At 36.9% G+C, this 27,452-nt stretch overlaps 1 protein-coding gene across 3 annotated transcripts in view; it reads right to left on the bottom strand.

Moving 5' to 3' along the window:
• Positions 1-666: 666 nt before the first annotated feature.
• FAM114A2 (family with sequence similarity 114 member A2) overlaps positions 667-27,452 on the bottom strand; it is a 35,421-nt gene continuing 8,635 nt past the window's right edge. For all 3 annotated transcript variants that reach the window (XM_055559574.1, XM_055559588.1, XM_055559580.1), the window contains exons 5-14: positions 26,325-26,416; positions 25,054-25,188; positions 24,383-24,541; positions 23,636-23,759; positions 19,204-19,283; positions 11,472-11,612; positions 10,836-10,975; positions 6,952-7,024; positions 3,362-3,415; positions 667-1,301 (exon numbers count right to left, since the gene is read on the bottom strand). In XM_055559574.1, the coding sequence (XP_055415549.1) occupies positions 1,200-1,301; positions 3,362-3,415; positions 6,952-7,024; positions 10,836-10,975; positions 11,472-11,612; positions 19,204-19,283; positions 23,636-23,759; positions 24,383-24,541; positions 25,054-25,188; positions 26,325-26,416 (1,100 nt within the window). In that variant the 3' untranslated portion in view covers positions 667-1,199. The remainder of the gene's footprint in view (positions 1,302-3,361; positions 3,416-6,951; positions 7,025-10,835; positions 10,976-11,471; positions 11,613-19,203; positions 19,284-23,635; positions 23,760-24,382; positions 24,542-25,053; positions 25,189-26,324; positions 26,417-27,452) is intronic.

Below are 27,452 nucleotides of genomic sequence, written 5' to 3' on the forward strand. Positions count from 1 at the left end.
CTCAGTCGTGTCCGACTCTCAGCAGCCCCATGGACTGCAGTCTACCAGGCTCCTGCGTCCATGGGATTTTCCAGAGGACTTATAAATCTTTTAAATTGCTGAAGAAAGCAAAAGGCGGCTTAGAATCTGAAGGATAAAAGTTATATTTATAAACATGCTAAAGAATACATTAAAAGAAACAAAAAAGAATGAAGAAAAATATACTGTGTCTTAATCCTATTATACATGAACATCATTTTCATGGGACTCTACAATCCATTTCAACCAAGTAACAAAATCTCCATCGCTGAAAGAGCTTCAACCCTCCTTTTGAGCTAGCTATTACAGAATTCATCCTGCATACAGGGTATGCATGAAAAACATCCTAGAAACTCAGAATATCTACAAACATGAAACTGTTTCTCCAAATTGCATTTCTTTGTCTTGAATCTGGTAGAGTGGGAGGCAACAACAACTTGAAGCTTACCATCGTGGGACAGGAGAGCAACTTGAAGTCAAAGGACACTTGGCTATAGTTAATTAATGTGGCTATAGGTAGGTATATTCTATAAGCTTCTCCTCAATGCCACATATCTACTGAGAATTACAGAGTAGATGAAATTTTCTAACCAATTCCAAAAATCCATGTAATAAAGGGCAATCACTACAGAGTTTATACATACTCAGTTTTCTTAAAAGCAATAGATTTTATTATAGAAAGGAGAAAGAAAATGGCATTAACAGATCAAGCACATGAATTCCAAAATATTGAATTCCTTTTCCTCTTTTTTTTTTTTTTAATTTCTTTTCCTCTTAACAACCAATTATATCCATGGACTATAAAATGACATCCATGACAAAAATATTAGTGTTTTACATATTGCCAAAGAAAGATCAATATCTTTGCCTGAGTATCCCATTAACTTTCACCTAGAGCTATTATTTTTGAACTGTCTATAAAAGTTTCTTTTCAAATAATTTATTAATTATAACAACTGGGAAGAGCAGCGTGAGGACCTGAATACTTCAGTCAAGCAGTGAAGACAACAAACTTCCTTCAAATCTGCTCTTCTGCCAGCATTTTTATATACCAAAATAACCTTTCTCCCTCACTTCTGCAGGGCTACCCAGAAGTGAGTGGCATTTCTCAGCCATCACAAGTCTCAGGTAGAATCTTCTCTGTTCCTTAATGTTCGGACAAAGGCCTCTGGACATGAAGCTCATGCCTCTGGTAATTCAGTCTTGTTCTCAATAAAAGAGATCTCCAATACAGGTAAAAGTAGCTGAAAGGCATCCTGAATGTAGGAAGCACTGTTTGATGCCTACAGGGATAAGAAATGAAAAATAAGAAAATGAAAATATTGCTGTCTCTTAAAAGAGAAAATATAAGACAACAAAAACCAAACTAATTTTTATAATCTAACTAAATCTGTAGCCTGGCAAATAAGAATACAGACTTAATCATTTCACTGAAGTTAAAAGGAAAAGAATGACCCAGCTCTTAAGATGATATGATAACACAAAAAAAGAATGTCACCATTTTTGTCCAACTGGTCCATCAAAAATAATAGCCATTCTTTGGCATCTTGCTCAAATTCGGCATTCAAAGCTTATTGACTCCTTGAATGAGTGGGTAGATCCTGTCACAAGCATTTTACTCAATTACTCAAAGAGGATTTCAGAAGGCTATGAATTCTAAATCAACAGAATTTATAGTCTGTTGTGACTGCTCCTCTTCCATGGACTCAGCACAGTTGTGAACATGTGACAGGTGCTCACAAGTATAAACAAAGAATACTACTTTTAAAGATGATAAAGTACAGATATGTTTCTGTCTAGTATAAGAGATGTATTTATGAAAAGCTAGGATTCATTATGCCCAGAGTTTACCAGACTTCATTAATATCTGACAAGTTCTGACTTTCCAGAAGAACAGAGTTCATTACATTAAAAAAAAAAAAAAAAGTATAATTTCAAGGACAAAAGTGTTCAAATCTATAAGCAGGAACAACCAACTCAAAAAGAGCAGAAAGGTACCCATATCAAGTGTGTTAACCCTTTTTTGATTTATCAGTAGCATAAATTTAAATGGTTATTTTAACTTCAATGTGACATCTGATGCCAAACTTTTAAGCCAAAAGAGACCTCACAGCACATCTAGTTAAATCTCTTATTCTGTATATAAACATAACAAGACTGCCAAGAAGGTAAATGCCTGGTCCATGATCATACTGCAAATCAGGGGAGATCCAGAACAAGACTGGGCTCCTGGTTTGCAAGCTCCTTTCATCTATACCACTCTGTCATCTATTAAATCATAAACATATTTAATTGCTTAAGTGATCAGAATGATTTCCCTGACTATTAAAGGAAAACGATTCAGTTAAGGAATGAAAGGCATTCCCTCATTGGTAACATTAAAAGAATCTAAAACTAAAGAAGTAACAGTCTGGTGGCAAAAATATTTAATTCATATTTAAAACCTAACTGATTATCAAATATATTTTTCCCCTTACACTTAGATAATATGCTTTAAATAGGTAATCAAACATCTAACTTTTTGCACAATTAATTTACAAGATAGAGTTCTTAAACCACAGAATCCAGAAAGCATCCCATATGGAGGGACTATAATCCATCCATGGATTTAAACCACCCACCTCCTTAAATCTAATGAATTGAAGAGGGTTATATAAATACATGTACCCTTTTGACAAAATAAAGAAAATTCCCAGGCAAGGAAAAAGACAAAATGTTTTATTTTTGTTTTGTAACTAATCTCCTCTGCATAAACCTTAGCCCTTCAAGTAGCAATACTAGCCTATTTGTAATTTCCAGCCCCTCATGTTTACCAGCTGGTCTCCAGAAGATGTTTCATTACTGAGAATTGTCCACTAATTACCAAGGGGTAGTACTAAGTAATGACAGCCTAACTGCTTCTTCCTCTGCACTTTACCTGGCATCTTTAAGCTTTGTAATTAAAGGACAGGAAATATGTATCAAATATACATCATTTTGGTCATACCTGCATCAACACAGCTAAAGTAGTTTTAAAAAGCCAAAAAATAAAAACTTAGAAGTAAAGTGAAAGTCGCTCAGTCATGTCCAACTCTTTGCGACCCCATGGACTATACAGTCCATGGAATTCTCCAGGCCAGAATACTGGAGTGGGTAGCCTTTCCCTTCTCCAGGGGATATTCCCAACCCAGGGACTGAACCCAGGTCTCCCACATTGCAGGTGGATTCTTTACCAGCTGAGCCACAAGGGAAGCCCCCCCACCAAAAAAAAAAAAAACAAAAAACACTTAAGAAGAGTTATTAATACACAATGCCCTAGAAGTTAGAGACTTAAAAAATAATAATAATAATTAGTACTACTAACCTCTAGAAATACTGCAGTGATTAATGGATTAAGGACATCAGCCTTTTCCTTAACCTAGAACAAAGGATAATATGTTAAGGGAGCATAGCATATTTAAAAAAGAAAAAATAGGTACAGTATGACCCCACTTTGAAACACACCCATACACACCCATACATAAATATAAGCATAGAAAAAGTCTGAATCAGATCAGGAAGGACTTTAAATTTCCTTCTTTCTATCCTTCTGTGATATCCAAGTTCAGAGTGTACTCCTTTGTAGTTTTTACTGACTTTAAAAAGTATCTTCATTTCAGAAGGGGATAGAAATGGTCTATTTGACCATGAAAACCAGAAAAATTTTTAAAACAAAATCTGCAGATATAAAACTCGTGCTCAAAAGACTCAACTGATTTTTTAAGATACACCATTTGGAAAACATGAAAACAAATAATGCAAATTTAATACTTCCATGTATTAGCTAGCACCTCAGAGCCAACTTGCTGTGACATCTTTATGAAATACATAGAAAAATTTAGCCTCAGAAGATTAACTTTAGGAAACCCAGAAATTCTTTTAAAGAAAACACTAAGAGGAAAAAAGAAGCTATATAACAGAATTGTCCCCTACAGGAAAAATCTAAACTCAAAGTGAGAAAAATTAATTTGGGCCATGCTCTTAACTAAAATAAACGTAAGGACCCAGAATAACTTTGCTGCCATACTGATACTTACCACAAGCTGATTTTTTTTTTTAATTGAGGTATAATTGACATATAACAGTATATAAACTGCAGGTATTTTTTGCAGATGTACAACATAATGATTGTTATCTGCATACACAGCAAAATGAGGACAGTAAGACCAGTCAACATCTATCACTATACATAAATAATTTTTTTCTTGTGATGAGAACTTTTAAAATCTACTCTCTTAGCAACTTTCAAATATGCAATAGATACTATTAACTATAGACATCATGGTGTACATTACATCCCCAATGCTGTACATTATTTATTTTATAATTGAAAGTTTGTATCTTTTGACTCACTTTACCCATGTGGCCCAGCCCCACCACTTGCCTCTAGCAACCACCTATCTGTTCTCTGTATGGATGAGCTTGGTTTACTACAAAATGATTTTTATTTGTCCATTTAAAACGCCCTTGATTTTATCCCAATTCATGATTACTGATGTCTGAATCATCTTCCTTAGTTCACACACCTTCAGTAAATTTTTACAATTCCTTAAACCAGAACAAAACAAACAAACAAACAAACAAAAACTTTCGCTTTAACTACAACTCTTCCACTGGCTGGCAACTGCAAAATATTAGAGTTACCATAGTCAAAGTAAGGCGCTGCCCTTAACACTAGAGTCAAACTTCGGAATTCTTATCTTATCAAAGTCTACATTCTCATCACAGGTCTCAGGAGAGCAGCACAAAATATACTGAAGATTGTATATAAAAGAACAAAAATGAGTTGCAAAATTCAGTTAGATGTAGATAAACTGATCCTAAAATTCAGATGTAATTGCACAGGGCCCAAGACAGACAAAAAAAGTCTTGAAAAAGAATAACAAAGTTGGAAAACTTACACTGCTTAATTTCAAAACCTACTACAAAGCTACAGTAATCTATACTGGCATAAAGATACATACAGATCAATGCAATAGAAATAAGAGTCCAGAAAGAAATCCACATGTCTACAGTCAGTTGATATTAGACAGAGAGGGGCTAAGACAATTCAAAAGAGGAAAATTTTTCAACAAACGATGCTGGAAATACTGGATATCCACACGCAAAAAAAAATAAAGTTGGGCCCCTACCTCACATCCTACACAAAAAAATGGATAACAGACATAAACATAAGAGCTGCAACACAGAAGTCTTAGGAAAAAAACATGAATAAATCCTCATAATCTTGGGTGAGGCAATGATTCTTTAGATACAATACCAAAAGAACAAGTTATAAAAGAGAATATTGACAATTTGGATTATATCACTATTCACTATCAAGAAAGTGAAAGAATAGCCCATGGACTGGCAGAAAACATGTGCATATCGTATATTTGTAAGGAATTTGTATCTAGAAAAACTAAAGAACTTCTATAACTCAATATTTCAGTTGCTCAGTTATGTCTGACTCTTTGCAACCCATGGATGGCAGCACATCAGGCTTCCCTGTCCTTCACCATCTCCTTCAGTCATGTCTGACTCTTTACAACCCCATGAACTGTAGTCCACCAGGCTCCTCTGTCTGTGGGATTCTCAATGCAAGAATACTGGAGTGGGTTGCCATTCCTTTCTCCAGGGGATCTTCCCAACCCGGGGATCAAACCCAGGTCTCCTACATTGCAGGTAGATTCTTCACTGTCTGAGCTACAGGGAAGCCCCCTACAACTCAATAATAAATCGTAAATAATAAAAGACAAGTAATTAAAATCAGAATAAATAAGAAATAATAAACATCCCAATTTAGAAACTAACAATAAAAAGATAACCTTAAAAAGAGGCAAAGGACTTGAAATGACATTTCTTTAACAAAGACATACAAATTGCTAACAAGCACATGAAAAGATGCTCAACATAATTAGCCAACAGGGAAATGCGAAAAAAAAAAAATAATAATAATGAGATAATACTTCACACCCACTAGCTCAGGTAAAATTTTTAAAACAAAACAGAAAATAGCAAGTGTCAACAAGGATGTGGAGAAACTGGAACCCTCATACATTGCTGGCAGGAGTGTAAAATGATACATCTACTTTGGAAAACAGTCTGACAGTTCCTTAATGGTCTGTATTACCCATATGACCCAGAAATTCTACTCCTAACTATCCACCCAAGAGAAATAAAAACATATATGCATGTTTATAGTAACAACATTCATTATAATCAAAAAGCATAGACAATCCGAATGTCTATCAACTGATGAACAGATAAATAAGGTATATCCATAAAATAGAGTACTATTTAGTAATAAAAAGGAAATACTGATACAATGTGGACGAATCTCAAAACATTACGCTAAGTGAAAGAAGGGCTTCCCAGGTGATTCAGTGGTAAAGAATCTGCCTGTCAGGAAGGAGACGCAGGTTTGATCCCTGGGTCAGGAAGATCCCCTGGAAAAGGAAATGGCAACCCATGCCAGTATTCTTACCTGAGAAATTCCATGGACAGAAGAGCCTGGTGGGCTATAGTCCATGAGGTTGCAGAGTCAGATACGACTTAGCAACTGAACTACCACAAACAAGTGAAAGAAACCAGACACAAAACACCACAATACTGAGTGATCCCATTTATAGTAAATGCCCAGAATAGGCCAATCTATAGACAGAAAATATATTAGTGTTGCTTAACGTTAGAAGTATACAGAGGGGAAGGGCAAAGTAAGTGACTGCTAATGGTGTGAGGTTTTCTGAGAGGTGATGAAAAAGATCTAAAATTAGATTATGGTGATGGCTACACAGCTCTGTAAATATATTAAAAATCACTAAAATGTACACTTAAATAGGCAAATTTTTAAGATATGTAAACTATATCTTAATAAAGCTATTCTAAAAACAAAACAAAACAGACATTAGCCCAATAAAAGTCATGAATTCTTACCCCAGCAGTTGTTAGGCAGGTGGTGAACTCTTTAGACAGACAGGACAATTCTTTACACAACAAAACTGTCATCCTAGAAAAGAAGGGAAAAGAGAAGGGTTCTTTTCTGTTTTATTATTTTCTCTTTGTTTTTTTAAAATAAAGCTACTATCAGGAAAAAAAAAAAAAAAAACCCACACCTGATACTAAATGTAAGAAGGCAGCTTTTAAAGCAAGTATTTGGAGGCCCATACTACAGGAAGAGAAGGTTTAGTCCTTAGAGAAATATTTTTCTACAAAATTCTCTGGAAAAAACTATGCTTTCAAATTAAATCAAAGGAAATAACTAAGATACATTTTAAGGATACAAGGCAGTACCTGAAAGATCCTACTTTTCATTTAGAAAAATAGTTAAAATATTTATTCATTCATTCAACACATACTGAAAGGCTTCTATGTGCCAGGTACTTCTGAGCACTGGGGATATATTAGTAAACAAGCAAAGTACCAGTGTTCATGAATACTGACTTACTTGCTGATTAAGAGGGAGACTATAAATATAGAAAGAGATGGGTATTTGTATATGTTTATAGTTATGTATGTATACATTTATACACAGACATAAACATATAGATATATTTATATATACATAATATGCACTAAATGGTGATATGAGCTAAGAAAATAAAGAATTCAAAAATATATCAGGAAAAGGCAAATCAAAGCCACAATAAGACAGTAACATTACACTGAGTGAAATAAGTCAAATACAAAAAGACAAATATGGTATCACTTATATGGGGAATCTTTAAAAAAAACTTATTTACAAAACAGAAGTAGAGTCATGGATATAGGAAACAAACTTATGGTTACCCGGGTGGGGAGGGATAAACTGGAAGATTGGGACTGATGTATACATACTACTATATATAAAATACATAACTAATAATAACCTGCTATATATACAACAAGGAACTCTTAGTACTCTAATGGCCTACGTGGGAAAAGAATCTTAAAAAAAAAAAAAGTGGACATATGTACAGCTGATTCAGTTTGCTGTACCCCTGAAACTAGTACAACATTGTAAATCAACTACACTCCAATGAAAGTTTTTTTAATTTTTAAAAATTAAAAATTTTTTTAGAAAACTACAATGAGATATCACCTTATACCTGTCAGAATGGCTGTCATCCAAAAGAACACAAATAACAAATGTTAGCAACAATGTGGAAAAGGGGGTACCCTTGTAACTGATGGTGGCAATGTAAACTGGTGCAGCCACTGTGGGAATAGTATAGTTTTCTCAAAAAACTAAAAATAGGACTACCGTATGACTCAACAATTCCACTCCTGGGTATATATCAAAAAAAAAAAAAAAAAACACTAACTCAAAAAGATACATGCACTCCAATGTTCATAACAGTATTATTCATAATTGCCAAGATATGGAAGTAACCTGAGTGTCTATCAACAGATGAATGGATAAAGATGCAGTATATATAGACAACGGAACACTACTTGGCCATAAAAAAGAATGAAATTCTGCCATTTGCAGCAACATGGATGGACTAAGAGGACATAAGTCAGATAGAGAAAGACAAATACTGTATGATATCACATATATGGAGTAAAAAAAATACAACTAATGACTAAAATAAACAAGAGGCAGACTCACATATATGGAGAACACAGCAGTTACCAGTAGGGAGAGGGAGGGAGGGGCAATATGTAGGTGAGGGAGTGGGAAGTACAAACTATTGGGTGTTAAGACAGGCTCAGGGATGTACTATACAACATGGGTAATAAAGCCAATATTCTGTAATAACTGTGGATCTTTATACTTTTTGCCAGTCCAGGTTCGATGCATGATACTGGATGCTTGGGGCTGGTGTACTCGGACGACCCAGAGGGATGGTGTGGGGAGGGAGGAGGGTTCAGGATGGGGAGCATATGTATACCTGTGGCAGATTCGTTTTGATGTTTGGCAAAACTAATACAGTGTTTCAGGTTTAAAAATAAAATAAAATTTAAAAAAAAAAAGGTAATCTTTAAAAACTGTATAAAACTTTTTTTTAATTAAAAAAAATTAAAAAACAAAACAAAATGGGCTTCCTTGGTAGTCAAGTGGTTAAGAATCCACCTGCCAATGTATGGGTCACAGGTTCAATCCCTGGTCCAGGAAGACCCCACATGCTGTAGAGTCACTAAGCCTGTAAACCACAACTACTGAAGCCCAGGCGCCTAGAGCCTGAGATCTGCAACGAGAAGCCACTGTAATGAGAAGACTGCCCACCACACTGAAGGGTAGCCCCCACTTGCCACAACTAGAGAAAGCCTGTGCACAGCAATGAAGACTCAATGCAGCCAAAAATAAAATAAATAAATCTTAATAAATAAATAAATAAAATATAAATCCAAACCTTGAGGAAGTTAAATTGATCTATGTAATACTGAAAGAGTCAGAGGGGAAAAAACAATGAGAAAATGGTTGAAGATAGCATTTTAGATTGGAGGTGAAAAAAGGAACCTCTTAGAAGTAAAAACTGAATTCAGTGAGGCGAAGAGCCATGACTTGAAAAGCATTCCAAGCAGTGGAAATAGCTACTTTCCCAAAGAACAGGATGCTGTAGGTTTGTGAATCCCTCATCCTAAGGATGGGGCTTCCTTGGTGGCTCAGACGGTAAAGTGTCTGCCTGTAATGCAGAAGCCCTGGGTTCGACCTCCAGGTCGGGAAGATCCCCTGGAGAAGGAAATGGCAAACCACTCCAGAACTCTTGCCTGGACAATTCCATGGATGGAGGAGCCTGGTCGGCTATAGTCCATGGGATCACAAAGAGTCGCACATGACTGCGCAACTTCACTTCTCATCCTAAAAATGTTTAAAACAAGACTAGGCCCCCTCCTTATGGAATGTTGTAGAGGGGCAGCAACAGTGTAGTGAAGAAGAGGCCCAGAGACCATCAAGGGTCTCTTCTAATCCTAATACACTAGACACTCTCACTCACGTTTTTTTTCCCAATGAAAATTCTCATTATTTAATTAGGAGATTTAGTTAGAAAACAGTAGGATTTTGTTTTCTCCCTCTTGTGACTATAGAAAACAGTAGGGGTTTTTTTTTTCCTCCTGTGATTATCTACATTCTATTATTTTTAAAAATTTTGTTCAAAATCATCAATATAGTAAAAAACAAACCAAAAAAAAAAAAAGGGTTTGAAACTTAGACCTGGGTTTAAATCCCAGTCTGCAAAACTTGGCAATTTACTTAAGTCTGCGTTTCCTCATTTTTAAAGCTGGACTGATCACTTATCTTGAAGTTTGTTTTAAAGATTACTAATGATACATTTATATGTATCCCTTAGCATGGAGAAGGCAATGGCAGCCCACTCCAGTACTGTTGCCTGGAAAATCCCATGGACGGAGGAGCCTGGTAGGCTGCCATCCATGAGGTCACTAAGAGTCAGACACGACTGAGCGACTTCACTTCACTTCACTTAGCATGGTACCTGGCATATAGTTAGCACTCAAAATCTAGCAACTGTTATGCAATGTAGACTCAGCACAACCAAAAATAAATAAATAATTTTTTTTTTAAATTAAAAAAAAACTGAGGTTCTCAGAACTATTTTCTGTTTTCACTTATGTACAATTCTATTCCAACTAAGGCCAATAATCTGGGGAAAAAATAGTTTTCAGAGTATGAGTTGGTTAATTAAAAAAGGTAAATTTCTAATGCAGATTTAAGGCTCAATGAAAATAAACAAAATCCAAAATAAACCTCAAAGATGTGAATGGTGCAACGTGAATAACATCTTATTGAGAGGAAAGTTTCTAAAACTTTGGAAAGAAAACTGAGAAAACTCTTACAGCAATATGCTTCCTTTTAGAGGGATACTTATTACACTCACTGGCAAAGGGCTCTGCTCCTTTCTATGGTTGTTACTTCCTGTTTCCGGCCATGTAGAACCAGAGCCGCTGTTTTGTGAAAAAGTTCAATTGAGCAGGCAGTCAGTTCTGCTAGGCTCCGGATTGCAAATGCATGGATATCCTGGATGGAAAACAAAACAAAGCATAACAAGTCCGAGCACTTGGCTTTTTTTATACAAGAGGAAATGACACCACCTTGCTTCTCCCATACTGAAGTATTCAGTACCTTGAAAGCAACAAAGACTAGTACCTGCCCGTCAATAAACCTCCTCTTCTTCTAGAGTTGTTACATAATTTTATAACTGGGCTCACAGATGTAAAAAAGAGGCTCCCCTGAAGTGTGACCATGTGACCAAGTTTTAGCCAAACAATTAGAATAAAAAGTGTCAGATGTTAGCTTCTGGGAACCTTCTCATGACGCCACACACATGCACCCTTTGTCTCTTTTTCTTCACTCTTTCCATCCTGTAGTTTGGAACTAAGATGCTGGGATCTTGGATCACAAAGTAGAAATTATGGATAGCAGTACAACAAAAATAGAAATAGCTTAGGGCCTTCTCTTATGATACTCCCATCTTAAATTAAAAAAAAAAAAGCCTTAGTTGTTTTCATTTTACCTCTATTGATTTGTTATTGATCTGTTCAATGTTTTCTGCTTCCAACTGTTTTTCTGCTTCCAAATGTTTTTCTCCTTCTTCCTTCTCTTTCAACGGTTTGGCCAGAGATGTCCTGATCCACTCATAGGCTGTATTTCTTGCCTAAATAAGAAAAAGATTACAGTCAGCCCTCTATATCCACAGGCTCCACATCTTCAGAGTTAATCAACCATGGACTGAAAATATTCAGAAAAAAAAAATCCAGAAAGTTCCAAAAAGCAAAACCCGAGTTTGCCAAAGGCTGGCAACTTCAACAGCATTTAATATTGCTTTTACAACTATATACACACCATTTACACTGTATTAGGTATTATAAGTAATCAAGAGATGATTTAACTTATACTAGAGGATGTACATGGGTTATATGCAAATATTACACCATTTTGTATCAGGAAATTGAGCATCCCTGAATTTTGGTATCAAGAGGGGTCCCTGGAAGCAGGATATTTCTGAGGCTGTCAAGGGATAGCTGTATAATCCATCAGCAATTTAATTTAGCTCACCAAGATTCCTGTGCCTCCATCAGAAACATTTTAGCACAATGGAAGTCAGCGTTCTTGTTCTCACCCAAACATACCATTGAACTTCTCAGTGCTGAACTCACCAGAGCTCTATAAAACTCTTAACATCTATGACCACTCATTCCCTCTTGAATTCTCTAATCCTTTGGCTGTTTTTAAACTCAGGTGTAACTTACATAAAGTGCACAAATTTTCAGAGTATGACACATTACATGTGTACATATTTATGTTTATGTGACCCAGATCAAGATACAGAACATTCCCATCCCTCTAGAAAGTCCCCCATAGCCCTTCCTAGTCAATACTGCTCAAACCAAATAGCAGTCATGGCTCTCTACTTCTCTCACCCTACTCTCTTCTCTCTCCATCAGTCCTAACTCAGTAGTTTTAACTATTCCCTATCTGCTGCTGACTCCTGAATCCTTACCTCCAGCACTAACTTCTCCTGAAAACAACATATTCCAAATCCTTGCTTGACATACATATCAGGATATCCTATGGCATCTATATCATGTGTAACATGGACAAAATTTAATTAAATGTCATCTTTCTCTCCCTACCCCTAATTTTTTCATCCTCTCTTATTCCCTTGAGCTTTAGAAGAACCACCAGTCATCCAAGCCAAAATACCTGAGCCATCCTAAATTCTTCCTTTCCAAGCACCAACATGGTCTGATTTTAGCCTACGTATTTCTCCAATCTGCCTCTCCTCTTCCTGTTACCACCACAGGAGTCCAGATATACTTTATGGCAATAGCACTCTGGTCTCCCTGCTTCCAATTTGGCTCATCTTAAAATCCATCTTCCACAGTGGTACCAGTGATCTATCTAAGCCCATAGCTGATTTCTCCGCTTCTCTTCAATGGCTCCCCATCAACTAGATCATGCTCTTTGACATGATCTAAAAAGTGCCCATGATCTAGTCTACCTACCTCTCCAGCTTCTCTCACCACTTTCCACTTTATGAACTGATTAATAATGTCCAATAATGTGCCTGTTCTTTCATGTTATTTACTTATTCCAGAGTGTCTTTCCCATTTTTTCCCCTTAAATCAAGGCAATTCAATTTTCTTTCATTTCTCCATCCAAACACTGTCTGCTCCAAGTAACTTTCAAAGACATCCCAGGAGATGGGCACCTCAACAATCCTTTTATGTATGCCTACAGTCCCCTAAATACCTTTTCAACTTGTTGTTTGGTTGCTAGGTTGTGTCCGACTCTTGCAACCCATGGACTGTAGCCCACCAGGCTCCTAAGTCCATGAGATTTCCCAGGAAGAATACTGGAGTGAGTTGCCATTTCCTTCTCCAAGGGATCTTCCCAACCCAGTGACTGAACCCAGGTCTCCTTGCATTGGCAGGCAGATTCTTTACCACTGAGCCACCAAGGAAGCCCCAGCTTTCTAGTTTCTTGAGCTAATAAATATGCCTTTCTCTTAATCCAGTCTGACTTAAGTTTCTGTCACTTGCAACTGAGAGAGTCCAGGTTTCTAAGGAAATGTTTATTGTCATTACATGAGTTAACCCACTTGAGTGACTTTATATAGACAGAATGTGGTCAGAGTTGTAACTAAGCAATAGGAATCCAAAGAAGACCTTGAGAGTCATTCCAACTGAAAACTGAGAGAATTGCAGGCTTTATTACAGACATAGTATTAGGGCTGAGCCTTTAAGGATCAATAAGTGGTACTATAACCAAGGGTACACATGAATGAGCTAGAGTAAAATCTATGTACTCGACATTCACTTTAAGGTTCTTTCCCCTGTAATACAGGGACTCCCAAAAGTCCCTCAGGTATAATCTGGCTCTGATCTATAACCTTCCCACTACTTATGCATTAACCTTCAAAATTAATAAATAAATAAACACATTAACTATATAAAGGTTTGGAAGCAAGAAAACACAAGGTGTACTGAGAAAACTGTCAGATAACTGGTAAGACCAGATAATAGGGCACATTCATTCATTTGTTACAAATATGTAGCACATAGTGTCCTAGATGCTGGGAATATAGTGACTAACACAAACTACAGCCCTGATCTTTATTCTACTACCAAAGGACAATTAACAAGCAAACATGTAAATGCATGAAGAAAATAAAATGGAGTGCTAAAGAGTGTAGAGTGGGTGAGTAGAAAGCCGATTCCATTTGGGTGGGCAGGAAATCTCTGAGGAGCAATATTTGAGCTGAATTATGAAATGTAAGAGGTATTAGCCATATAAAATATTTAGACAATGAGAGACATAAGCAGAGGGAAACCAGATTGGTATATTCAAGGAACAGAACCAAGGCCAATATGGGAGAAGTGTGATAAAAGATGAGGTTGGGGAGGTAAAATTTATATAGAAGAGAATAGTGAAAGATGAGGCTGTTAAGAATTCTAACAGCTGACGAATAGTCTAAATATATGTGAAAGTCTTTACAATTTCTTTGAGGAGATAAAATGAGAGAAAAAACAGACACTGATTTATGTGAGATGGAAAAAAGAAAAATAAGAGATAAGGCCATATAAAACAGAAAGAAAACTGATACTATAAATTTAACATACTTAAGAATCATTTTAGTAGACATAATATATACTTAAAATAACCTCTCTAGTAATAAATACATTAAGTGACGTTATTACAGTCTATTGTATCAACTCAGTGTAATTTATCATCCTTTTCAAAAAAATACCAACGGTAGCCACCCTCCACACCCAGATCAGTCTGGAACTAGTCTGAGATCTAGACTCATCAGTGCTTGTTGCTGTTGTCAGTTGCTCAGTTGTGTCCGACTCTTTGCAACCCCATGGACTATAGCCCATAAGCTGTCACTCTCCTGTCCACGGAATTCTCCAGGCAAGGGAACTGGAGTTTGCAGCCATTCCCTTCTCCAGGGGATCTTCCTGACCCACGGATCAAACCCAGGTCTCCTGCATTGCAGGCAGATTCCTTACTATCCGAGCCTCTAGGCTCATGCTTAGTCATGTCCAACTCTTTTCGACCCCATGGACTGTAGCCGGCCAGGCACCTCTGTCTGTGGGATTTTTCAGGCAAGAATACTGGAGTGGGTTGCCATTTCCTCCTCCAGTGGATCTTCCCGATCCAGTGATATAACCTGCAACTCCTGCACTGCAGGCAGATTATTTAACCACTGAGCCATTAGGGAAGACCTAAAAATTAAAAGGCACCTTTGAGCCTAGCTTCTGCAACAGCTTATTTATTTATTTTGCTTAAAAAAAGTGAGGCCTGAAGAAGGAATGGGATTTGCCCACATCACATGTGAGGGTCAGAATAAGAATCAGAATTGTGCTCTCAGATTTTTACTTCATTGCTTTTCCTCTGAATCATACAGACTCTCATATAAATTCCTGGAAATAATCAGGCCCTTATCCTTAACCATTGTATATCTTAAGTCTCAAAACCCAAAATATAAACAATATGAAAACTGCTTTCAGAGAATGACTAGGACTAATAACTTATTATTATAATCTCTTTGAGCAAAGAATCTATGTCTCTTTCATTACTTTTTCCCTAGCACCTAGCAAAATAAAGGTTTATTGTAAACATATATTTATTGAACATCTAAATGTATAACACACTGAGATAGCTTCTTCAGGACCATAAACAATGTATATTTACTATGGGCCAGGCACTTTTAAATGCTCTGTGTGTATTAACACATTAAATCTTTACAGGAACCCTACATTATCCCTGCCTCACAGACAGAGAAGCTGAGGCACAGAGAGATTGAGCAACTTGTTTAAGACTGCACAGAAAGTAAGATGGCAGAGGTGGGATCTAAAGAACAAAAAAGCATATCACAGATCCAGCCTTGAAGAAATTTAACTGTTAGAATGGGAGGTAAGATACACACATTTAAAAACAAATAAGAACCAATGATAATTTTATGAAGTACCTCTGAACAGTTAAAGTGAATAAAGTGCTACATGGAGTATACATATACTATGTATACTTTTATATAAGAAGGAGATAAAAAAATATATCTGTTATCTAAAAAAGAAACATAGGAAGGATATGCTGGAAAACAAGAAAGTTCAAAATATAAAAGGAGAGTGGAGAATGGAGTAGATAGGAATTGGGAGGGAGCGACACTTCTGTGTATATTTTTTTGAAGTTTTGACTTGAAAACATGTTAATCCTCTACATATTCAAAGATGAAATTAAATTAACCAGAGGAGACAGTAAATAAATCATAAATTTTTTTGTAGATTGGTTTTATAGTAGTATGGGCAAGCATACATTTCAAATGCATTACAGAATAGAGGAAAGTAGAAAGTGTGGTAATGTTACTGGGAGACAGAGTTCTTACTGTGAAAGAGACAAATGTAAAATGGGGAGAGGCAAGGAAGAATCCATAAAAATGGACTGAAACTGGGGTTATTGGTATGAACTCATGATCTCTAAAATAAGTATATGAGTATACACATTTACACACATACATACACTTATGCATATACACAGGGTGGTGCACATGTGTGTAGTTAAATACATTTCCTAGCTCTGCAGCTTCCCAGGTGGCACTACTGGTAAAGAACTTGCCCGCCAACTCAAGAGACATAAGACTCACAGGTTCGATCCCTGGGTTGGGAAGATCCCCTAGAGGAGAGCATGGCAATCCCTTCCAGTATTCTTGCCTGGAAAATCCCATGGATGAGGAGTCTGGTGAGCTATAGTCCATAGGGTCACAAAGAGCTAGATGCAACTGAAGCAACTTAACACATGCACACAGCTCTGCCAACAAACACACATACACACACAGCTCTGCCAACAAGCCTAGAAGCAAAGATATCCTAAGCAATGAGTACATCTAGCACCCAAGTTTTGGCTTCAAATAGCAAAAACGAACCATGGCTTCTTGAATTTCAGGTTGATTCTAGGGAGAAATATGGAAGGCACAAGATCTTATTATGCCCCCAAATAAGGAAGTACTCAAAGACTAATAGGGACACATCATACAGGAGTCAGCTTGAAGGACAATTTGAACACCAAAGTAATTAAGGACAGTAATGAATTACAAACCAATGGGGAAAAAAATAGAAACCCATGAGACCATACCAATAACAGATAATAAAGAGACAAAGGGAGAAGGGAAAGTTCTTAACTCTTCAGCAGAATGCTGACAGCCAACTGGTAAATGTGAAGCATGTACTGGGATTGAAACAAATCATCATTTGGCAATCCTCACAGTAAAGACTGGTGCACCAAGAATCATGAATAGTTGCTAAATCTAGAATGCTAAATTATGAGCAGCAGGGTATTTGTATGGTCTTAACAATGTCTCCCCACAGAAAGCTCATTAGCAGCACAGGAACAAAATCATAACCATACAGTAAGAAATCAGACAACACCCCACCAATAAGGGACAGATGGACATCATGTGCCTCTAGATATGTTGTACCCTGTGCAGGATACAACATTATTTATGAGCTCTTTCAGCTGAGAATGCATAACCTGACTTTAGTCATGAGAAAACATCAGATAACCCTCAAGTAAGGAATACTCTACTTCTATAAAGGGAGAAGGGGCTTGTATTTCTCAAAAATGTCAAAATCATAAAGGACAAAGAAAGGCTAAGGACTATTCCATATTAAAAGAGACTAAACAAACAAAAACAAAGCAAATACAGATTAAGAGAGACAGAGTATGTGACAAAAAAATACAATTTATGATCATGTTCTTGCTCCAACATTAGAGGAAAAAAATGAAGGACATTATCAGGTCATGACAAAATTGGAATGCAGACAACAGACTACATAAAGTATGGTATCAATGTTAAATTTATTGCAGTTGATAATTAGTGTGGTTATGGAAGGGAATATCCATATTCTTAAGAGACACATATTGAAATATTTAGGAGTACAGGGCTATCATACTTACAATTTACTCTAAAAAAAATAGTCCCAGGGACTTCCCTGGCAGCCCAGTGGTTAAGATTCCGTGCTTTCACTGTGGAGGGCATGGGTTTGATCCCTGGTTGTGGAACTAAAGATCCTGCGTGCCACATGACAGGGCCAGAAATAATCCCAATAATAGTTACAACATGTGTGTGCATGTGTGTATGAGGGAGGTAGAGAGAAAGGGATAGAAAAAGAGAACATATTTGCAAGCACAAACGATTAAGTAAATGAAGTAAAATGTTATCAGGTACATCTGCATAAAAGGTATATGAATGGCTATTTGTACTATTCTTGCAACTTTTTTCTAAGCTGGATATTATTTCCAAAACAAAAACATTATGATCCAAGCTATAAAATGCTACAGACAAGATGAGGGAGAGGAGCTGCTGAGGCTAGGTGCTGAAAGCTTTCTTGGAGAATGCAGCATTTTCACTGGTAATGACAGAGTAATGCATAACTTCCCTCAAGCATCATATTTCTTACCCTGGGGTACGCAAGAGATAACTCTGATGTCTATTTAATGGCTGTCAGTTCTCCCTGGCCAGGAAGCAATGTGTACCTGCTGATTCTAAGACGTTTCTCGGGATTAGGAGAAGAGAGTGAAGAGGCAGCAGGCAGCCCAAGACCCAGAGAATAGTTCCCAAGAGCTGGCACACTGGCGTAAATGGTAGGCGGGTCCTACTCTGCTAACAGTCTCTCCCGACCCACTCTGAGCTCTGACCAAAGTCCTTCCGTGCTCCAGTTGTGTGAAGACAATTCAGGCACCACCACCAAAGAGCAAGGTCCAGGCCAAGAACTCTCATTTCCACAAGCTAAATGGTCATTATCTGAGTTACTGGGTTCTGGGAAATGGCAACCTCTAGTTACCTAATTGCAGGGGTCATGCCATCATCTGTGAATCACTCAGAGCCCTGAGAACGTCAACAGAGAGTAAGACCTCAATAGAGAACTAGCCCATTGGTATCACAATGGCTGGTGAGCACAACCAACGGCCGGGACCTAATTTAAGCTTTAGGACAAGCAAAGCAATCCATATGAAAACAGGTGAGGATGGCAGACGTGTAGGAGCATTGGAGGTGGAAGGCGCAGTGTGAGTTTAGCACACTAACCTGTGAAACCAAAAAGCGGATACAAGGTATGGATCTCAGAATGTACCCTTGGTGTTGGTGACATCCTTGCCAGGAATTTACAACCTTACATTCTTTATCCACTAAACATATGTATGTAAAAAACTGAAAAAACTGAAACTCACCAAGAGGAAAAACTTACCCTGGCAAGTTTCTCTGGTTTGGAGGAGACATGCAGCTGGGAAAATAGCTCTGTTATCTCTTTGGTAAAGTCTTCATCCCCTAGAAAAACAAGTCCAATGTAAAACACTGTACAAAGAATGGAGTGGATCATTGCAGGGGAAGAAAAGAGAAATACTAGCAGCAGCAGTAGTACTAACAGCAGAAGCGAATTATACGAGCAAGGTGCTTTAGTGGTTACAAAATCCTTTTTAATGTATATTTTATTATGAATTCTTTTAATGGGCTTGTTAAAAAAAAAAAAAAAGGCATCATTATCCCATTTTAGAGATGAAGAAAATAGGGCCTGAAGAGGTTAATTTACATCCCCCAAATCTCATAACAAATTAGGAGTCAAACCTTGCCCTTCCCACCCCCAATCCACAGCCTGTGCTCTTTGTATTCCATCCTATAAGCATGAATGGAGAACTGATGAAGGCAGAGTACTAACCGAGTACTACACATGTGCTTCCCAAGAAACTAAATTTAAGTTGGAACATTAAAGATGAGTACAAGTTAGCCAGGAGAATGGCTTCAGGCAGAGAAAACAAGTACAAAGATCCAGAAAGCAAGGCAAGAAGTTCCATACGTTGGGATTGTCCTGATGGAAGAAGGAGAAGAGGGATAGAATGAAGCTAGGCAAGTAAGCAGGATTCAGGTATTAAAGGATGTTATAAACCATGGTGAAGAATTCAGAACTTTCCACAAAGAGAGTGAGGAGCTGCTGAATGATTTTAAACAGACAGGTAAATCCAATTAAAATTTTAGAAAGATCACTTTAGCTTCCTGGTAGGAATGGAATCCAAGAGAAACATGAAGGAAAGCAGGAAGGCTGAGGCAATAATCCAGGATCCAGATAAGAATAATGGTAGATAATAAGAAAGGAAGAGGAAAAAGGATTCCAAGATGTTGGAAGGATGGTGAGGAAGCTATTGGAATAAGCTTGATGAACAATGATGTGAAACATGGAATACTTAATACCTGAGAAACATGCAAGCAAATAGGTGAGTCAAGATCAAAAACAATCAACACATCCAAACAAATGACAGGAAATTCTCTGTTTCTCTCTATTCATCTAAATACTAGCCAATCTCCTCTTTGAAGCAGAGCCCAAGTGTTTTCTGCACCAAAGACTACAGAGAGAACTCTTGTATACAGAAATCTCCTAGCACTTAAAATCTATGTGAGTATCTCTCAGTCACTAGTTCATGGTTACCAAAGCAAATTATTACAGCTTCATACCTGCTTTCCTCCCCAAAATCCTTAGGGGGAAGAAAATCTGCCTTGATTCTTCTCTATCTGCTAGTCTTTTGTCCTCCCTTGGGATTCAAGGCAGACCATTCAAATCGTTTAGTGATCCCAGACATAACACAATTTGGGAAAAACTGACCCCACTCAATGATACAACTGTGACCTTTGTAACTTGTTTAAACAACTCCTAATCATAGCCTACTAAAAATCTGACTCTTAGCAGGGAATTTTGTTTTCCCAGCAAAGCTCTAAATTATTTGGGATCAAGGGATGAATGTGCATTCAAGTGGGATGCAAGCATCTCAAAGAGTAAGTGTAGGAGGGAAAAAAAATGACTTTTACTTATAGCCATTTATCTCACTCTTTAAGAAGTTATTTTCTAGGATACACTTAAAATGTAAATTAACATATTATTATGGGGACATGTTTATAATTTATACACATTCAAATATATATATATATATATAAACACACACACACATATTAGGGTTTAAGTGCTCAAAAAACTTTTACTGCTGAAGGTTAATCAAAAAATGTCTGTATTTGTAATATGTACAGACCTGGTATTAGGCTTAGTGAAATAAGTGAAACAGAGAAAGATAAAAACTATGTTATCACTTATATGTGGAATCTAAAAAACAAAACAAATAAGTATTTTTTGAAAAGATAAAATACAGGGGGGAAATGGAGATCTTTGTTATGTACTCCCCATTAATTTGAGCATAAAAAGCAGTTGTTGTATTAGAACAAAAGTATACAAAGACAAAAGGAAGACCGGGTTGGTGCTTTGGGGGGGGGGGGGGGGGGGCTCAGAAGATAGGCTGGCACCACAAGCAGGAAGTCTCCTACAAAAATGAAGGGATCAGGTACATAAGATAGAAGGGTAAAGGCTAAGAATGCTGACAGAAACTGAAGATGATCAATATCACCAGAATCAGGCTCTGTGGTTTTCTCTCCTCTATCCTACCATACTTTTTTTTTTAAACTTCATTGAGATATAATTAAATACCAAGGTCAGTGTTGCATTCTCAACCAGAATCACTAGGGAGGTCTGTTGGAAAGGGTGGCATGCAGCACTCCAATGCTGTCTTTGAAGAATCCTGATCTCTGGCAAACAGGTAGGGAATAAAAATCTCATAGACACAAATCCATCTGTTTAGAAATTCCCTAGAGTCCTCTGAATGGTATTTAAAATCAGGATTTCTGATTACTATACAAAGTGAGATGTTGACTAAATTAAACAAATACTATTAATGGTATTATGTACAAATAACCTAAATTAAGTTCGTAAAATAACCAGGAATTGGTTAGGAATAATGGAGCAACTCGGAGAAGGCAATGGCACCCCACTCCAGTACTCTTGCCTGGAAAATCCCATGGGCGGAGGAGCCTGGTAGGCTGCAGTCCACGGGGTCGCTAGGAGTCGGACACGACTGAGCGACTTCACTTTCACTTTTCACTTTCATGCATTGGAGAAGGAAATGGCAACCCACTCGAGTGCGCTTGCCTGGAGAATCCCAGGGACGGGGGAGCCTGGTGGGCTGCCATCCCTGGGGTCGCACAGAGTCGGACACGACTGAAGTGACTTAGCAGCAATGGAGCAACTTAAGCAAATCAAAAATCAATTTATAGGTGTCCTGCTAAGTGAGACTTTGAAAATGAACATCTTTATTTATTTACTCCTGCCATTCTAATAACGAAAATAATAGCCACCATTTGTTGAGGTCGCACAGAGTCAGACACGACTGAAGTGACTTAGCAGCAATGGAGCAACTTAAGCAAATCAAAAATCAATTTATAGGTGTCCTGCTAAGTGAGACTTTGAAAATGAACATCTTTATTTATTTACTTCTGCCATTCTAATAACGAAAATAATAGCCACCATTTGTTGAGTGTTTACTATGAGCCACACATTAAACATAACATTTCATTTAGTCCTTATAACAAACTGAGAGGGATTAGCCACCTCTACTTATAGTTGAAGAAACAGAAGCTCAGGGTTACAAGCTCAAGTCACAAGGCTTAATAAATGGCAGATCTTGATTGAGAACCCAGGTCTAACTCCAAAATCCATCCTTTTATCTACCATGCTTACTGTCTTCTCAGTATGTCAAGACAGCTTTAAAAATTCATATTCAAGGACCATTTCGTACCAGGACTCTTTAACACAGAGTAAGATACTATATAAATATTATCTATTTAGCAAGACATTATATAACCAGACAAATGCTTTAAGAAGATGTGGTACATACAGGGCTCTGGGATAACCTAGAGGAGTGGGATGGGGTGGGAGGCAAGAGGGAGACAGGAGGGGACATATGTATACCTATGGCTGATTCATGTTGATGTATGGCAGAAACCAACACAACATTGTAAAGCAATTATCCTCCAATTAAAAATAAATAAAATATATTCCACATCACCCATTAAAATTACCACAGACCAGAATAGATCCCTGCCCAATATTCATTAATTAATACCCCATCAGGTAGGAGGCCATAGAAGAAAAAAAATCTATGCTATCAGCTTACATTGAGACAGGGCATATTGTGCCTTGCCCCAACCCTTTAACACTCCCCATCTGCTGGTTAAAAAATCTAATGGCAAAAGTTAGAGATTTGTAAAAGTCTTGAGATCAATCAATGCTATTATTCTTTGCCATTCTGTAGTGCCAAACCCCCATATCTTACTGTCCTATATTTCTAAAATAGTGATTTGTTTTCTGTGATAGATCTCTGTAGTGCATTCTTCAGTATCTCTGTACATTCTGGTGACCAATATCTTTTTGCCTTCATCACTTGGAATGAATAATATATAGGGACTCTAATGCCACAGGGCTATGCTGAAAGCCCCACTTATTTTCCCAGATATTAAAAGCTGACCTTGATGATCTAGATTTTCCTCACAAGTCAGTTCTAATACAATACACAGACCATTTACTGCCATGTTCAAGTTCTTTGATAAATAGCCAACAAGATACCCTGTACTTACTTCAGAAGCTAGTTTCAAAGGTATATAAAGTGTCCAAGGAAAAATTATAATTTTGCAAGACTGGTATAAAATATTTAGGACATATGATGGTTATATATGTACTGACATCTACATACGTACTGCACATAAACACACTACATCTTTCCCACTCAAATGCTGGATTTCCATATTACCTTTCTTCTCTTCCTCCTCTTCCTCACAGAGCTCTGCCAGGGAAAATGCTTCTTTGAGTTGCTCCAGTTCAAGTTTCAGAGTCTCTAACTCTTCTCCACTTAGAGAATTAAGAATAGACTTCACCTGAATTGATATAAGATAATAAGCATGAAAAAGAAAAACACTCTCAAATGCAGAAGAGGTTATAGACCATAGTAAAATGAAAATTATGAATTCACAAGCTCTTAAGAACCTTAACACAAGAGGAAAGATAGGGAGAATTTGTGCTTCCAAAAACAATATAAACCACTACAGCCATACCACCCTGAATGTACTTCATCTAGTCAAAAACAATATAAACCAGAAATGTATAGAAATTAGTGCTTAACTCAGCTTAAAAATTAGGAGAAAATGAAACAGTCTTGAATCAATTAAAAGCTAACAGGTAACTAAATCCAAATCAGCATCTTAAGCCAAAGAAACTTGGAAAAAAGAACAAGATGAAGGACAAATAATAGATGTACTATTGAGACATCTTTGTTAATCTGTCCATTTGTCTTTAAAAATTTAGAGAAACAACACTTGACTCATTCTTTTCTAGCAATTAATGCAAATATTAATTTGTTTGTTTTGGCATAGTATTTTCAGAGTGTCTCATGCCTCTACCTGACATACATTTCATTTTCCAACTGCACAAAGGCAAAGAGACTATGCAGTGTGCTTTTGCTGAAAGACTACCCCAGATGAAATTTTTGGTTTGGAATTACCTTTATTTCACTTTCTCGAGAGAGCATCTCCAGAGCTTCTAGATGTGAAAGGCCTTGAAATTCATCAAAGAGTAGCCCATAATGAGTTTTCTTGTCTGTTTCCATGGTAACCTCATTGGAAGTCCATAGTTCTTCTTTCTCCTTTGCCTCTCGTAAAACCTGAAAGAGAGGTGGAGGCATTATACTGCAATACTAACAAAAGCTTAAGGATGAGTTTTGAAAGTCGAGGGAAGCAAAACTGAGATGAATAACACTGCTCTTTCATTATGGAACTGTGATTCAAATCAGATAGGCTCAGGAGCTGCAGGGAAAATATGATCACATAATTTGCTCCTACACAGGGTAAATAACACCCTAGGAACCAAGTGTTTTTCTGAACGTGGTTTTTACTATTAATCTAATAAACAACCCTAAAAGGGCTTGGCATCTTATACTGCATTGAGAAGACATTCTGAGGGAAGGAAAGAGGAGGAAAAAAAAAGAACTGCGCATTTTTCTAAGCATTAGAGCTGTGCATCCCCTCACCAAAAAAAAAAAAAAAAAAACCTTAATTAAAAAAAATTTCACTAAAAAGTCCTCAAAAGGAAATACTAACAAGGTCCCAAGTTAACACAGGCAAAAATACACATCAAAATAGAAACAGAAAGTAAACAGATTAATGCAAATAGTACCTGAGACAGCGTAGAAGTCCGGTTCATCAGACCCTTGGTTCTTTTAAATCCAGGATCCCCCTCTGCTATTACATCCATTGTCTTTTTTCCAATGAATTCTAAGGCATCCAAACCCCCACTGATAACACTCTTTCCCTAGGAAACACATGTAACCTCGTCACAATAATGTTGAAGAAAGACACCTGCATGTTTTGATCATGTAAAATAGTGGATAACAATACCAACTGGCAAGAAAGTGGGGCAACTAAAACAATCATACTGTACTTATGGGAATGTAAAGCAGTATACCCACTTTGGAAAACTATGAGTATGTCTGAATATATGAATATCCTATGACCTAGCAACTGTACCCATGGTTAAAAACTCAAAAAATTGTGTAGAGGTTCATCAAAACACACACAAGAATGTTCACAGGAGTACTATTATAAAAGCTAAAAACTGAAAACTACCTCAACACTTACCAACTCTGGAATGAGTGTTACACAGTCACTCAATGAAGCACAACAAAGAAAATGGAATATACCACACAGCTATACCATGAATAAATTATACAAACATAATATTGAATGAAAGAAACCAGATACAATAGAGTACATTCTTTATGATTCTTTATACAGCAAGCAAAATTAATGTATGTTGGTAGAAGACAGAATTGTAGCTACCTTAGAAGTCAAGAGAGGGAGGCATAGAAGACAGGGAGACAGCACAGGGAGACATCTGATATACCACCATGCTGTTTCTCAATCTGAATATGAGCACATTGTGAAAATTAAAACCAAACACTTATGATTTCATTTTTCTGAATATAGATTATACTAAATAAAAAGTTAAAATAAAAAGTACTAGCTATTGTCATGCAGGAGATATTAAGCTTCCTATATAATCCTTTCAAAAATGTTTCTAATCATCTATGCCTTTATAAGTACTCATCATAAACATCTCATTTTCCCTTCATCTAAAAGATGTAATTATGAGAAAAATATTTTTGTAAAGCAGAGAGGTTTTTCTAGGATCAACAAACTAAGAATTCTTAGTCCATAAAATATTATGTACATTACCTCTCCATTACTCATCTCCTCCTCCCTCTTTTACTTCTAAGTTTTGCAAGTAGCTCTCACTCTACACTTAAGATCAAAGTGAATGATCTTCGGCAATTTGAACTACCATAAGAGTAATCAGTCCCCGTGACTTTTAAGGAAAAAGAGAGAGAGAGAGACAAAACCCATTATAATCATGGAAGGAAGCAGGCCACCTTGGCAATTTTTACTCACTGTGCTCTGAACAGCAGTAGAGATGGTCGAGAATACCCCAAACGGCCCACTCATTGGAGAGGAGTTTCCATTCTCTTTGGCACTTGTCTCTCCTATAGTAGGGAAGGGATGTGTAAATATGGACAGTCCGTAAATAGGTTTGCTTTATTAGCATCTATATGAGTTTTTTAAAATCAGATCTTACTTCCAACATACAAGGCCTTAGCATTTCTCAAGCATTTTAAACCATTTGCTTATTTAAAATATAAGTTAAGGCAACTTTTTTTCATTTTCATTTCAAAACAAAATCCAGTCTTTTGAACAACCTACTGATTATATATAAGAGACAACATGATTTTCTGCACAAGGTAAAACCACAGGGTCAGAAAACAGGTCAGTGGTCACTGAGAGTGAAGAACTGGTGGAGGGGAATGACTACAAAGGGGCATGGGGGGTGTGGTGTAAAAATATTCTTGTGTCCTGTATAGACAGATATAGGAAATATTCTATATCTGAATAGCCACAATGGACTATGATTACACAGTGTAAAGAGGACTTAATGCTTGTCAAAATACATAAAACTATAAACAGTTGGTCCTCTGTTCTGTGATGTCAAACCTGTGGATACTCATTTTATATAAAGGACTTGAGCATCTGAGGATTTTGGTATCTATTGGAGGGCTCCTGGAACCAATCCCCATGGACATTACAGGATGACTATACCTAAAGAGAGCAAACTTTATGTAAATTATTAACTCAATAAATCTGATTATTTTTTTTCAAATCCAGACTATTTTAAACTTTATCCTAGAAAATTATCCTTCTTCATAAGATTCAGACATGCATTAGGGAGATTTTTTTTTAATCTGTACTATTAACACTAAAATCTATTATAGAAGATCAACAAATAAATCTACTGTAGGGAGGACTTTTGCTTCCAACTATGATGGATTATCTGATGTCAGACTTGCCCTTCTACCACAACATCTAGAAAAGTAGACAAAATATGAAGAACAATTATCTCCAGATACTAGACAACAGACTATACTGGACTATGGTTCAGGAGAGAAAAGAAAAAAATGAAGAGAATTCTGATTGGTTTGCTTTCCAGACCACAGCACAAGGAAGGGAAACCCAAGCAGAGCATGG

The sequence above is a fragment of the Bubalus kerabau genome, chromosome 1 (genome assembly GCF_029407905.1).
Source record: "Bubalus kerabau isolate K-KA32 ecotype Philippines breed swamp buffalo chromosome 1, PCC_UOA_SB_1v2, whole genome shotgun sequence".
In the NCBI taxonomy this organism is placed as follows: Eukaryota; Metazoa; Chordata; class Mammalia; order Artiodactyla; family Bovidae; genus Bubalus; species Bubalus kerabau.